This window comes from Tupaia chinensis, unplaced genomic scaffold, assembly GCF_000334495.1.
Source record: "Tupaia chinensis unplaced genomic scaffold, TupChi_1.0 Scaffold000354_1, whole genome shotgun sequence".
NCBI lineage: Eukaryota > Metazoa > Chordata > Mammalia > Scandentia > Tupaiidae > Tupaia > Tupaia belangeri.
This window is the reverse complement of record NW_006159849.1, coordinates 3,916,816-3,930,753: the sequence shown is the minus strand read 5'-3', so window position 1 is coordinate 3,930,753 and position 13,938 is coordinate 3,916,816. Positions and strand designations below refer to the sequence as shown.

General features: G+C 43.9%; 1 protein-coding gene across 1 annotated transcript in view; it reads left to right on the top strand.

Moving 5' to 3' along the window:
* SMARCA2 (SWI/SNF related BAF chromatin remodeling complex subunit ATPase 2) overlaps positions 1-12,954 on the top strand; it is a 218,597-nt gene extending 205,643 nt beyond the window's left edge. The window contains 5 exon segments of the mRNA XM_006152442.3: positions 3,552-3,657; positions 4,079-4,180; positions 7,338-7,470; positions 11,140-11,282; positions 12,091-12,954. Coding sequence (XP_006152504.1) covers positions 3,552-3,657; positions 4,079-4,180; positions 7,338-7,470; positions 11,140-11,282; positions 12,091-12,126 — 520 coding nt within the window. The 3' untranslated portion in view covers positions 12,127-12,954.
* The last annotated feature ends 984 nt before the right edge of the window (positions 12,955-13,938 follow it).

Sequence of the window (13,938 nt, the reverse complement as noted above, 5' to 3'; positions counted from 1 at the left end):
GTCTCACCTTTGTCACGGGAAGCAGTGCACGTGTAGGTAGTAGTTAATACTTGAGCCTTAGGTTGTGTAAAATGTCATCATGGAAAATAGCTTGGGGGTAGGATAAGCATTTCAATGGGAACAGAATACCTTCTGCAGAGTATTATACAAGTAGCTCATTGTTTTGGTCTTAAATGGAAACAATCTTTCTGTAGGGGGGGGGGAAAGGAGGCAAAAGCCACATTTGGAAAAAGTAGATTAAATCAGCCTTTGGTCAGCTCGAGGTAGGGTTATGAATTCTTGGCCTTTCTCATAATCAGGCTGCTTTACTTCTAGGTTTTCCTGTTTGTGATATGGCTGAACCTATAATTAAGGAGGGCGAAAGTGGCTGTGATAGTCCATTAGGAAGTACTTGTGGGTGCTCTGCGCTCATGGGTGATGGAAAAACTGGACGTAGTCCAGGACTTTGTGACTTTTCTTGCTGAAGTTGGTTATCAGATCCTTTGCCGTAGCAGAGCTAGGGAGGAGAGAACCAGTAAACGAGGGTGCTTTTGAAAAGGCCGTGGAAAATGTGTATTATTCCTCCCAAAATTGTTCTTGGACTACAATGAAATCACTGGTTATTTATATTTTCCAGAAGCTTTTATAAATCCCTTGATAGAAAAAAGAACTGCATTGTGAGTAGTGAGGGACCAAACATAAGTGTAATTCCTGTTTGGGATAATTTCTGGAGTGTGTGTATAGAGAATAGGTTCTTGATTCCAAATGAGTAAGGAAGTATCTGAAGCAGGAATAAATACAGAGAAAGTACTGGGTATAGAGCGAGAGATGAGGCAGATCTCTACAGTAGGAATAGGCCATGATGGGACAGGCTGTGGTGGGGGAATTGGCCATGGCCATGGCACTTGAGGATGCACAGAAAAGAAGGTTAGTAGTATGACCTAGGTTTGCAGAGGACAATGGCATGTCAATGGAGGCTTTGTAAGCTGGGCTGAGTTGTTGGCATGGCGATGGAAGCAGGGTGATGTCCCCAGGAACAGGTGTTCGGTCAGTTTTGGTTTTGTCCTGGTGCCTATATCCTCTGTGTTGGGGGGAGGGGGCAAACAAAAGAAGGATAGGGATATACAGCCTAGTAAGTATGTAATTTTTAAAAAGTTTCTTTTTCGTTTGAGTCTTGATGTCAAGTCTCAGAGTGTTAGGCTCCTGTATTTATGAGCACAGACACCGCTGGGTTTTTCTATGTATAGGGTCAAGGGACAGATAATTTAGACTCCCCACTACCACCCAGCCCCGAATGAGTCCTATTCAATCTGGATCCAAACCACGTATTTCACCAGTAGCACCGCCTAAATGCAGAGTATTGTCTGGCGCAGGATATACAAAGATGTTTGTAGTGTATCGATAGAAAAATGACACCATCTGTTGGCAATGTAGAAAATGACACTGCGAAGATGTCATTGAGGGTCAGGTGTTAAGTCTGTGATTACAAAGAGGTCTGGTTTGGGGGTCGATGCTGGGTTATAGAAAATGCTAGCTATAAAGAAGTTGCTCGTAGAAACTGAAAAATCAGTGTCTATAAATTCTTCTCGATAGTTTCACGTGTTCCTTGTCAAACAGGGCAAATGTTTGAGTATGTAAATCTCAGAGTGTTAGAAGCAGAATAGGCCAGACGTTGGTGAAGGTGATAGTAAACAGGTTATGCCGTGGATGAGGTGGAGTAATTTACAAAGTGCAGATGCTTTTCACAGCCTGGACCCCAGGAAGTGGTGGGGTGGAGAGGGTATGTGTCAGAACGAGAGCATACCTTGGCTCTTGCCACAGGGCTGTCAAAATCCATTTCCTTAGTAGAAAGCATTCATCGTACACCTCTTATGTTCACCTTCCCCCCTCCACCTGATTGTAATATTCATGAGTTCCACGTATGCACTTAAAAAATGACATACACCAAATAAGTGACCCAGTATGTCAAGAAAAATTGCCTATCCCTTCAACAGAGGATTTTCGGTTAATTTATGCAGGCCCCTTTGCACCTCAGCATTTTCCCCACTGGTTGCTAGGCAACCATTTGAGTTACTGCGCATGCCTTTTTTATGATAACTGTCATTATGATTATTTTTTAATTATACAACTGGGAGCGTAGATTAAAACAGCATATTGTCACACATGCTCTGCACTGCCTGCTAGCATTCTTGCATACTCCTCGAATCACCTTCTGCAATTTAAGTGGCAGGGATTTACTAGAGGATTTTCGGTTAATTTATGCAGGCCCCTTTGCACCTCAGCATTTTCCCCACTGGTTGCTAGGCAACCATTTGAGTTACTGCGCATGCCTTTTTTATGATAACTGTCATTATGATTATTTTTTAATTATACAACTGGGAGCGTAGATTAAAACAGCATATTGTCACACATGCTCTGCACTGCCTGCTAGCATTCTTGCATACTCCTCGAATCACCTTCTGCAATTTAAGTGGCAGGGATTTACTATTTTTTTTTATTTTTTATTTTTTTTTCCATTTGCCGTCACAAAGGAAGTCGAGATGGTATCATAAAGGGAGTGAGGTTTTTGTGGAAAGCGAGTGTACAGTACATCACACACTGTTATTGATCTGGGTGGGCCCAAGCAGATATTAGGATATGAGATAGAAAGCTCGTTCTTTAAGCGTGTCAGGTCCTATTAGTAGGCAATTTTAATTGGCAGGTATATTGCTTCCTAGCCTGGTTTTCAAAATTACAGACTGCTGAGCAGTGGTCGCTGTGAAGCCTGCTTCTAAGTGAAACGAATTGGGGGAAGGGTTCAGTAGTAATCCCAGAAGCATGGGGCATTTACGCTTTCTGAAAATGTTTGTTCTGTTTTGCCCACACAAGCAGAAGTGCAGTTAGGGGAGATGAAGGGATGGCTGGTGGCAACTAAATAATGAAGGTGCATGTGGTTTACAGGGTGGAAAAGGAAAGGCATGAGACCAACAGTACAGTCCCTAGCTCTATATGAGTGCTTTCCATGTGTAGCGTGTGCACTAACATATCACGTGGTGGGACGTCCTGGACATGAAGTGGAGGTGAAAACAGGAATATGGTAATGAAGTGTGTAGGTGTGGACTAACTCAGTTATTAAGTAGAGCAGGTAAATATTTCTATGATGATGAGGGGGTGTATTGGCTGCAAAAGCAAATTCCTTAGTGGACTTGCAAATTTAGGGAGGAAATTGGGTTGTCATGCGATTGTGGAAATGGTACAAGGGGTATTAATCTGCACCGATGGTGAGGGATTTTCGTGAACTTAAGCCCCAAGGCTGGTGCAAGCAGGTGGCATGGTGTTCAAGGTGGTGAACTTTCACACGGTTGACCATGGTTTGAGCCTCGGACCTGGTTCCTCGATCTCTCATTGGCCCCCTGTGTCCTGTAGCCATATGAAAGAATGATCATAATAGTAATAAATGAAATGGAAAAAAAATGTTTAAAAAAGCCCCATGTCTGTGCGCATGGCATGTCATTGTATTTGTTGACAAGTTTGGTATTTTTTTTTTTGAAGTGAAATAGTTTTACTGGGTTTTGTTTTTATCTATCTTGTAGTTCAGGGCGGCAGCTCAGTGAAGTCTTCATTCAGTTACCGTCAAGGAAAGAGTTGCCAGAGTACTATGAGCTGATTAGGAAGCCAGTGGATTTCAAAAAAATAAAGGTTGGTATTTTGTATTTGTTTTTATTTTTCAAGTGTATCAAAGGGTAAAATAGTGACTAAAATGGTTGTAGTTGGCTTGGCCATCCTGTCTGACCCCACAGACACCCATATATTACTTGTGGTCAGAATGGTGGAGATGGCCTTGTGCATTCCTGTGTATGTTATGGTGAGAACTCCTGTTGCATCATACCAAAGACTTCCCTTGGTCCTCTTGTCTCTCATGAGGTGTTCCTCCTCCTTCCTCATGAGACAAGGTAGTAGTGGGAGGGTAGTCTCTGAGAACGGTATCCAGTGGAGTGGCCCAAGTCCCACATCCCTGGTGGGGTTATAGGTTGTGGGGACAAGGGGAAGATCAGAATGTGTTAACCAAGTATGCAGTGACTATTGTGTGATTTTCTACTGTATCCAAAATTTCCATTAGGAAAGAATTCGTAATCATAAGTACCGGAGCTTGGGTGACCTGGAAAAGGACGTCATGCTTCTCTGTCACAATGCTCAGACGTTCAACTTGGAGGGATCCCAGGTCTGTCTGCAGTGGTCTGAAAAGTTTTTAATGCTAGACATACCTAAGGTCATGTAAGTAAAATATTATATTTTTAATGCTTTGAACCATTGGTACTATCTTGATGGATGGAGAGTAAGAAACCAAGGCCATAGCCTAAGCCAGCTGTGTAGGTAAGTGGAGACTTTGTCATTCTCAATGTACTATTGAACCATAGCTGCACTATCTTATTTCAGGTTAAAGCTGAAAGGCTGACTGTGAAGTTTTGTTATATGCAAGTATATTTGTGTGGGAAGAAGTCAAGACAGTGGGCTACGTTGTCTTGTTCTATTGGTTGAAGTAGTTTTAGGTGTCCTATTCAGTATGTCATGGAATGTCCATCATATGCCCTTTGTGGGAGAATTTTAGTCACCAGCGGATGTGATATTGTGTCCAATGTTTGATCTGTGTCAACTGATAGGACCGTATGGTGTTTATCTTTGTTATTGCTCAGGGATGTAGTACATGGAATGGTTTGTATATGTCCAAGCATCCTTAGGTCCTGGGAATAAAGTCTGTGTGGTTGTGGAGTACCACATCTTTTTAACATGTCGTTGGGCACGAGGAGTTAGTATCTTGGTGTGGGTTTTTGCCCCTGTATTTATCAATTAGGGGTATTAGTTTGCTGTACGTCTGTTGTGGGATGACTAAGTGTGTGAAGGTGGTATGGGTTTCTTCATGAAAAATATGTAGGGTTAGTGGGTCTTTGAAAGTGGTGGAGGTTTGAAAGTGAAGCTCTCGGGGACTGGGGCAATCTGGTTGTTATTGGTTAGGTTGGGATAAATTGTACATGCCTGACACATTCTCTTGAGTATTAGATCACCTGTGTAGTTTCTGTTTTCATTTCTCTGGTTCCTTTTTCTGCTCTGGATTAGTGTTCGTAAGGGTAGGTGGATGTTATGCATCTCAGAGCAGTCTGGTCTGTTTCTTTTTTCATTTTGTGGATAGTTTTTATTATCTCTTATAGTACTGTCTGCCTCAGTCTTCAGGGAGGGTGGTGGTGTTGCTCTGCCACATTTCTGTGTTTTCTTTGTGACCATGCATAGCCGAGACCCTCTTTCATGTGAGCACTTTTGTTATGTCCCACAGGTTATGCCAAGGCCTATAGTGCTGATTTCCATGACATGTCAGTACATAGTAGTCTGAATGTTGTCGGGGGTCGTGAAGTCATTCAGTGGTAGGTTCTGCAGGTTTGGTGTGGTTGTGGTGCAGAAAGATGTTGGACAGGGTGTTTTCTGTTTGATCTTAGGAAATGTGCCACCTGGGGTGCTGGGTAAAATGTTACCTGTTGAGGTCTTTTGATCTCCAGTGACATGATTTGTCCTGAGAAGAGACCAAGTTAGTGTAGGCTGTCTCCCCCTGGAAACCTAACAGTCTGTTAGGTGAAGTGGCACTTTGAGTACTGTATGGTCTCTTGGTATCTCTTTACAGTTTGGTTTGATACCAATATCGTGACTTCTGTTGGTTTTCATTTGCATGAGATTGTTGTGGTTAGTCTTGTACTGTCATTGTACTTCTCATTCTATGTTTTCTTGTAAGCAGGATCTCAAGGGTCATTTCTGCTGTTATGTTTATTAATCTGCTCAGTCTGTGGTTTTGTTGGGGGACTGTAGTCCATGCACTGTTATAATTTAGTGGTGAACCTCGTTAGCCATGCTCGTGCGTGTTTAGCGTGGTCTTTACTGGCTGGATGGTTCTTGATGTGCTTATCAGTGGGGAGGAGATCAACTCTTTCACTTGTGTGACAAAGAGTGTGGTGTATGCTGAAGAGCTTCGGCTTGTACTGGGATGTATGTGTCTTTGGCTTATCAGATATAGGAGGGGTGCTGTGTGTTTGCTAGGTGGGCCCTGGATGTGGTCTAGACTGTTTTGTATGTTACATGCTGTAGGGGAGCTTAGGTGGCCACTCAGATTGGTTTTGTCTGGGTATTGATATGTTTGTCTTGGGGGGAGGATTTTTCTCCTGTATGTCAGAGTTTTGTCACAGGGAGTGTTTAGCATGCCTGTTGGTGTAGGAGTACTATCTATGTTTTCTGGGGGACAGATAAACTCAGGTGTCTTTTTGTCTCTGGGCTGGTATTGGGTCCTGTGTTCCAGATCCAAGCAGTTCCAGGGAATTTCAGCAGCATTGCTCATCTGACCTTTCAGGGAGAGACTGACAGTAGAACTACGGTTGGTGTGCATCGATGAGGTGACATTGGGCTTTAAGGCCTTTGGGCTGCTGCGTCTGAGGTTTTATTCATTTTTGCCTGGATAGTAATGTGTTTGTAGGACACAGGAGTGTACCCAAGTGCCATGTGATGTACTCTTCACCTGAGTTCATTTTTATTTGGAGTCTGCCACAAGGGTGGGGGTCTTTTTTTTTTTTTTCCTTTTTTTTCCCCCAGAGAGGTTTTTCTCCATAGGGCACGTGTGTTCCCCAAAATGACAGAGAGCAGACAGAAAGCCTATATGTTTTCAAACAAGGCTCACTTATACTATGCGCTGAGGAACAAGGACTCAGGGATAGCATAGTCAGCTTTTGAGGGGGTAGGTTGGCTATGGTGCAAAGCTGTGCCCTCCTAGGAGTCCAGCTATATGTGTAGTTGGGTGCAGTGTACAACTTCCCTGCCATAGTGGGTCTCTGTCCTCTGTGTGTTGCCCGTCCTCTGAGGCAGCAGGTGGAGCTCCTCCTGACACCAAGACCATGAGTCAGGTTTCATAATATGGTAAGAACTGAATTGTGTAACCAATTCAAAATGTACAGTGCTGTTTTATGATGGCTGCAGTTTGGTTCTTGTGTCTAAGGTGCAATTAATGTGTGTTCCCATTTTGATGTCTATTAGTGTTCTGTACCTGTGTTGCCCATTTGGGCTACCTACCTGGAAATTGGATTCTTGCCTCATAGCTGAAAGATTTCTGTTTGGATGGTTTCTGTTGTGGGTAGTGGCTGCTACTGAGAGTCAGAAATAGAAATACTGGGGACAGTTCCTCCGGATGCACAAGGGGAAGGCGCCAGGCTAAACTGTTGTATTTAAATATACAATGTGTGTCCAAGATGATATGGTGACTGACCTAAATGGTTGAATTCATCTGGTGGGAGTAAGAACATAGCACTGAGGGAGACTTTAGGACCCTCATTGTGTCTTGAATCTTGTAGATCTATGAAGACTCCATCGTGTTACAATCGGTGTTTAAGAGTGCACGGCAAAAAATTGCCAAAGAGGAAGAGAGTGAGGAGGAGAGCAATGAAGAGGAGGAAGAAGATGAGGAAGAGGAGTCGGAGTCAGAGGGTAAGTGCCTACAGGGAGGTACCATCCCCAGGACACTTCCATCTGAGATTTCCTCTTGCGCACATCTCGGGATCTTGGGTACACGTGCACATGCACCCAGTGTGAGTTTAAGCCACTGGGTCTGGGACTCGAACCACAGTCGACTACATGGGAATTCAGCAACATAGCCATTACGCTAACTGCTAGTCCCAGTCCCGTGCTTTTTCTGAAAACAGCACAACTGCCTAGGTTCAAAACCATGCCCACTAGCCAGGAAAGCCTCTCACCCCTGACTGCTTTCCTGACACTGACTTGCACTGAAAAGGCCCATCGTGCTGACGGGATTTCTTCCACACTCTTCAGCTGATCTACTATAAGTAAACCAGTTTTTGCCAAAGAAAACAAAGGAAGAGGTAGATCTGAGAGACCCTGACGAGGTAAAAAAGCTGGGCAGAGCAATACTATGGTATTCTAACACCCCTTTCACTTATCTGTGGTTTCATTACACAAACTCTCATAAGTATATGTAAGTACTCAGGACAACTAGTATGCTTCTGAAAATGGAACACGCCCTCAAGCATTCTTTTGTGAGGCTTTCCTAAACTGGATGAATGACCCTTCACCTACGCGCTATATCACAACTTTCCCAACAACTCACTACATCTCACAGACTGACACAGTGGCCAGAGTGTTTCTAATAGGAGTGGAGTGCACCACAATATACTTATCACAGTCCAGCGCTGATACTGTCCTGGAATGGGGAAGCACATTATTTTACAAATGTGGTACTCACTGAGCATGGACTCCTGGGGCTTCCCCATCTGCCTGGGGCTATGTCACCTCTCTCAATTTTAGTGAATCACGACTGAGGTCTATACACTCTAGTACGTAATGCTCTCATGTACGGCATGCTTGAGAACCACCTCTCTGTTCTGCGTTCACATATTTGTCCCTTGATCCCATGTGTCTGTTTAGTTGCTGACCTCTTAGTTTGCTGTTTCTGTACTACCAAACTTGAAACACAGCTTTGCAGTGTGGCACATCAAGTCAGTCTGCTTCTTTCCACCTTTGTCAGTCAGTAATCCATACACATTCTCCTGAGGCTCCAGAAAAGGATACACTCTCTTGTTCATCAGCTCTCACAAATGGAACAGCTCAAACTCAGCCACAACTCCAACTGTCTCCCGCTCCTTACAAGGACTCCTGTGGAGAGACTGAACCCACCTCCATCATCCTGAGTAGTGTTTCCATCCCACACAGATGTCATCTTTACTAAGATATTCTGTCAGGAGACCCATTTTTTTTTTTTTTTTTTACCTACTGCACATCATAAGTAACCCTTTAAAAGACACATATGAGAGGACCAGCAGTTAGCGTAATGGTTATGTCACTGGACTCCCACGTAGTCGACTGCGGTTCACGTCCTGGACCCAGTGGCTTAAAACTCACACTGGGCACATGTGTGTGCATGCCCAAGGGGACCAGCAGTTAGCGTAATGGCTATGTCGCTGGACTCCCATGTAGTCGACCGCGGTTTGCATCCTGGACGTGGTGGCTTAAACTCACGCCAGGCGTGTGTGTGCGCGTGCCCAAGATCCCGAGAGGAGAATGGAGAGAAGGGATTGCGGCGTGGCCATCCCCCCTGGAGGGGTGATTTCTCACTTTCTGTCTGTCTGGCGAGTACACACGCCCTATAGCAAAAACCTCTCCCAAAAAAACCACATATGAGCAAACTGTACGAAACTCCATCAAAAGCCTGATATGGTGATTGAAATATTTATCTACAGCAGAGCTTCACTGAGGATTTCTGTGAGGAAGTATCTGACCCCCACCTTGCCAGCTTCACCATGCCCTGTAGTCCACTGTGCCTTCAACTTACCTTCTTACCCTCCCTGTTCGCCATTGGTTGCCTCACCCAGATTTTCATGACACCCAGCTGAAGACAGAGATCACACACTGATTACACACCAATTAGAAACGTGTACACTGACTGCCTGGCGTTCCTTTTTCTTGGCACATCCTCTACTACGTTGGACCTTTTCTTTTAAAGGGAAAGCACCTTTATCTCTGAGATTCCTCCAGTACAGCACTTTAAGCAACACATATCTGATTTAAAAAGAACCCTTGATGGGGAAGCCTTTTTTTCCCTGCCTTGTTGCCTTATGGTAGCGTGCTTGTCAGACACTGATAGAGGAAAAGAGACACATCATCCCACCTCCGAAGGTAAAACCGCACCACAGCCTCTTCTCCCCCTTTTTTCAGCACACATTGGCCTGACCTGAGTCAAGCCGTCTGCACCTAAACATGACCCTGAACTCACCATGTGACAGTCCGGTATACTACCAACCCCACTGGGGAACTGGGCAGGGACCTGTTGTACCATTATCATTATCTTCTGACTGATGGCAACTCTTTTTCATACATAGTTTCTGAGTCTCTACAGGCATAAAGGCCTCAAGGACAAGAAATGTTTGAGCCCCAGCAGGCATGATATTTTACCAACATGTGGTTAAGTGGGAGACTAACCCTTTCTGACTTTGGCACCTCATACTCATCCTGGGAGGCTCTGAAGGCCTCCCCCACCACACCACCTCTTAGGACATTTCCTTTGTTCTTGAGCATCCACACTGGCACCAATACCAAAAAAAAAAAAAACCTTGTTGTGCCTCAGCACTTTTTCTTGCTAGACCTCCACTAGCTTGAGGAGTTAAATATAAATACTGAACATTCCAGAAGTGTAAGAAATGAGGTATCCCCCAAATCCAGCCACCAGTGCCCACTTATATTTGGGCGAACTTCCATTCGCATCACCTACACCTGGTTGAGATACACTAATGGATCAACCTCTTCAGGTGTAAAAAAGTAGAAACATAGGGCCTACCACTTTCCCACACAGGTAATAAGCAAAGCACGGCATAGGGGCATGTATAAAAATCCCTTTGAGGTAGCTACACACTCGATCAATGAGGTACGTGCACGCTTGACCGAGGTACAGAACTCAGCTCTGAGGTTCCCACCTTACATTTTTTAATGATATCTCAGACATGCAAATGTACCCAGGAAGGAATCTTCCAAGAGACCATGAAAAAAAGCCTTTAGCCGTGATCATTGCTGACGTAGAAAGATCACAGCAGAACATACCTGTCGAAGAAACCAGAGGTGGGGGGAACATGTAACTGTTCACCTCACTTTCCCTTTGCTTACCCTCTGTCTACACAACTCTTATTACCTATTTCTGTGTGTTTTACGTCAAGTACGATATTCCACTTGCTGACATTTTAACAGATTTTTGTCCTAGTGCACACGCACTTACCAGACAGGCAGAAATTGAGAAATCACACACCCCAAGGGTGGGTGGCCATGCTGTGCTTCTTTCTCCTCCAATTTCTTCTGGGGGCTTTTGACATACTCACCTGGCATGAGTTTCCAGCTGCCGGGTGTGGGACTCAAACTGTAGATAGCCACATGAAAATCCAGACATGTAGCCAGTATGCCATCAACTGGTTCCCCTAGGTGTATTTTTTAAGGTGTTGCACATTTTCTACTGATACGTCTGTCACCAAAAGTAGAGTATGAGCCTACTTGAGAATGGGAAAGGGGAGAAGATTAACATGTGCTTTGCAAGCTTTAGGTTACATGTTGCTCTAGCACTTTGCAGTGATTCCTCATTGGTCAACTTTGTTGTTGCAGCAAAATCAGTCAAGGTGAAAATCAAACTCAATAAGAAAGATGAAAAGGGCCGGGACAAAGGAAAAGGCAAGAAAAGGCCAAACCGAGGCAAAGCCAAACCTGTAGTCAGTGACTTCGACAGTGACGAGGAACAGGACGAGAATGTAAGTGTGCAGGTTTGGACCAAAGGCAGACCAGTCCTTTCTGCTTTGTGTGCCATGCCCCTTTCATCCTATGAATGACGATGTCTCGATTCCCTGGGATTTCATGATGCCCACACCCTTGTCATATTTGAGGCTGTGCTCATGGCAACAGGCATGAAAACTTGCTCTCTCTCAATTCTTTGTCCCACAGCTTTTTCTATCCCACATGCGTAAGACTTGATCTATAATGTAAAGCCATGTATTTTGCACAAGTGGTAGGATAGCACAGTTGGGGGCTACCTTCATTGTCCTACATAAGCAAAACCTACAGGAACATCTGTGTACCACTTTTATCACCCTCTCCTAGTTAAGAGTGCCAGCCTAATCCAGGAGTTATACTGAGAGCACAGCTTCTGGAAGTTTCCCTTCAGACCCAGGGCCCGCACAGCCTACTTAGCATTCACTCTAGGCACATAGCTGTCCAAGCTTGTCAACTGGTGTGTTACCTCTACTTGCAGGACCCACAAGTAGAGCTAAAGAGCACGCCTGGTCATCCCTGTGGTTTTCCAAAATTCGAGGGCCAAAAGTACAACTTATTAACCATACACTTTACAGGCCTACCTGGAAAGCCCAGTTCTGCACAAATGCTGCATGGAACTGTCCTTCTCATTGGGCCACCAGTGCCTCTTCTGATGCTTTTGTCTTGTCCAAGGAGGATGGAGAGGATCCCACATTTCCAACATGCCCTTTCTATTGTACTTTGCTTCCTGATGGCTGACTGCATTGCTATGTCTGTCGTTTTGTTCTGACGTGTGCTTTTCACTTGTAGGAACAGTCAGAAGCAAGTGGAACTGACGACGAATGATCCCTCCAACCTTCTCTCCTGGCTAGAACTGAATCCCTTCTTCCCCCTCTCCTTTCTACCCAGTGAGTTCCTTCATCATATAGGCACTGGGGTGTTTCTATATCATCATCCTCCATAAACTAGCTTTAGGATAGTGCCAGACAAACATATGATATCATGGTGTAAAAAAATATACACACCACTCTTTGTAACATATTGTGACCAAATGGGCCTCAACGATTCAAAGATGACAACCAATAGCTTTTGATGGAAAATACGTGGGTGGATAGTATATTTCTATGGGTGGGTCTAATTTGGTAACAGTTGGATTGTGCCTGGTTTTATCACCTGTTCAGATGAGAAGATTTTTTGTCTTTTGTAGCACTGATAACCAGGAGAAGCCATTAAAAGCCACTGGTTATTTTATTTTTCATCAGGCAATTTTCCAAGTTTTTATTTGTTTGGTATTTTTTTTTACACTGTGGTACATATAAGCAACCTTCTTCGGTGATACCTGTACAGTAGTTAGACTTCACCTGCATATACATTTTTCCATTTTATGCTCTACCGTCAGAAAACAATGCTTTTTGAAGTGTATAAGATTTATGTCTACTGTAAACATTGCTTCCTTTTTTTGCTCTTGATTTACACGACGTTTGGTTGACAACGCTATTGACTATTGCAATCTATATAGTGTATTGAATGGCTTCTTTTGTCACCCTGATCTCCTATGTTACCGATGTGTATCGTCTCCTTCTCCCCAAAGTGTACTTACTCTTTGCTTTCTTTGCACAATGTCTTTGGTTGCGAGTCATAAGCCTGAGGCAAATAAAATTCCAGTAATTTCAACAGTGTGTGCTCTAGCTGCTTTCTTAATGAAACAATACTTTACCGCCCTCCACGCTGCCCCTCACGTCTGAGTTCCAAGCAAATACAGGTATTACAATGAAAACCCAATTCAACTGACACCCACACAGCCTCCTCCAGACATTGGACTATCATTACTATTCTACACTCCTCCTGTAACAATGTTAATCACCTGGTTGCTTAATAAACAAACCAATGGCACATTACTCCTTCCATTGTCTTATACTTTTGTTTTTAACCAGGAACTGACCAGAGGTCATGATTTCCATTTGATTACCATGACGGTCCCAACCCAACCCACACTCTAATACCTTCTTTCTTACACAACCAGTCACAACAAAGGATTTCCCTTCATCACTAATTAAAACTTCCTTTCCACATTTCTCCAACAACAACTCTGAAAGTCCTTCTTTGGCAATACAAACAATTGTCTGGGCTATATCCTACTTTGGATCCACGAGATGGCCATTCTCTTGAAATCTTTACAGTTTCCCCCAATATCACCTCTCCCATGACTCTGTTACCAGACTGTTACCTATCCCTTTTTGACTAGTTTCAAGGATTTACTGACCTCAATAAACACCAGAGACCTCCATGAAAGAACACACCAAATTAGTTTTCCTTCCTGAGATGATTTCATATCACTTCAAAGAAAACCATCATCTTTCCTTGCTTCCATGACTTTTATTTTCTGTGCTCTTTGAAATCTCTTCTTGTCCTCTGAACCATTTCCATTTCAAACCCATCAAACCCTCTGCACAGAGCATTTCTGTTCCATGAAGACTGTTCTCTTACCCTTCTGCTCCCAATGTGCATGGCTCTCCCTGGTATAGTGAAAAACAGAGCCAGAGAAAAGGGGCATGATATATAGCCAACCTGAGCAAGCCCTAGCTACCAACAAACAGGCCACTGTACTGCATATAGTGTCTTCGACAGCAGCCAACTGGTCCAGTTCCAGCCCCGCAG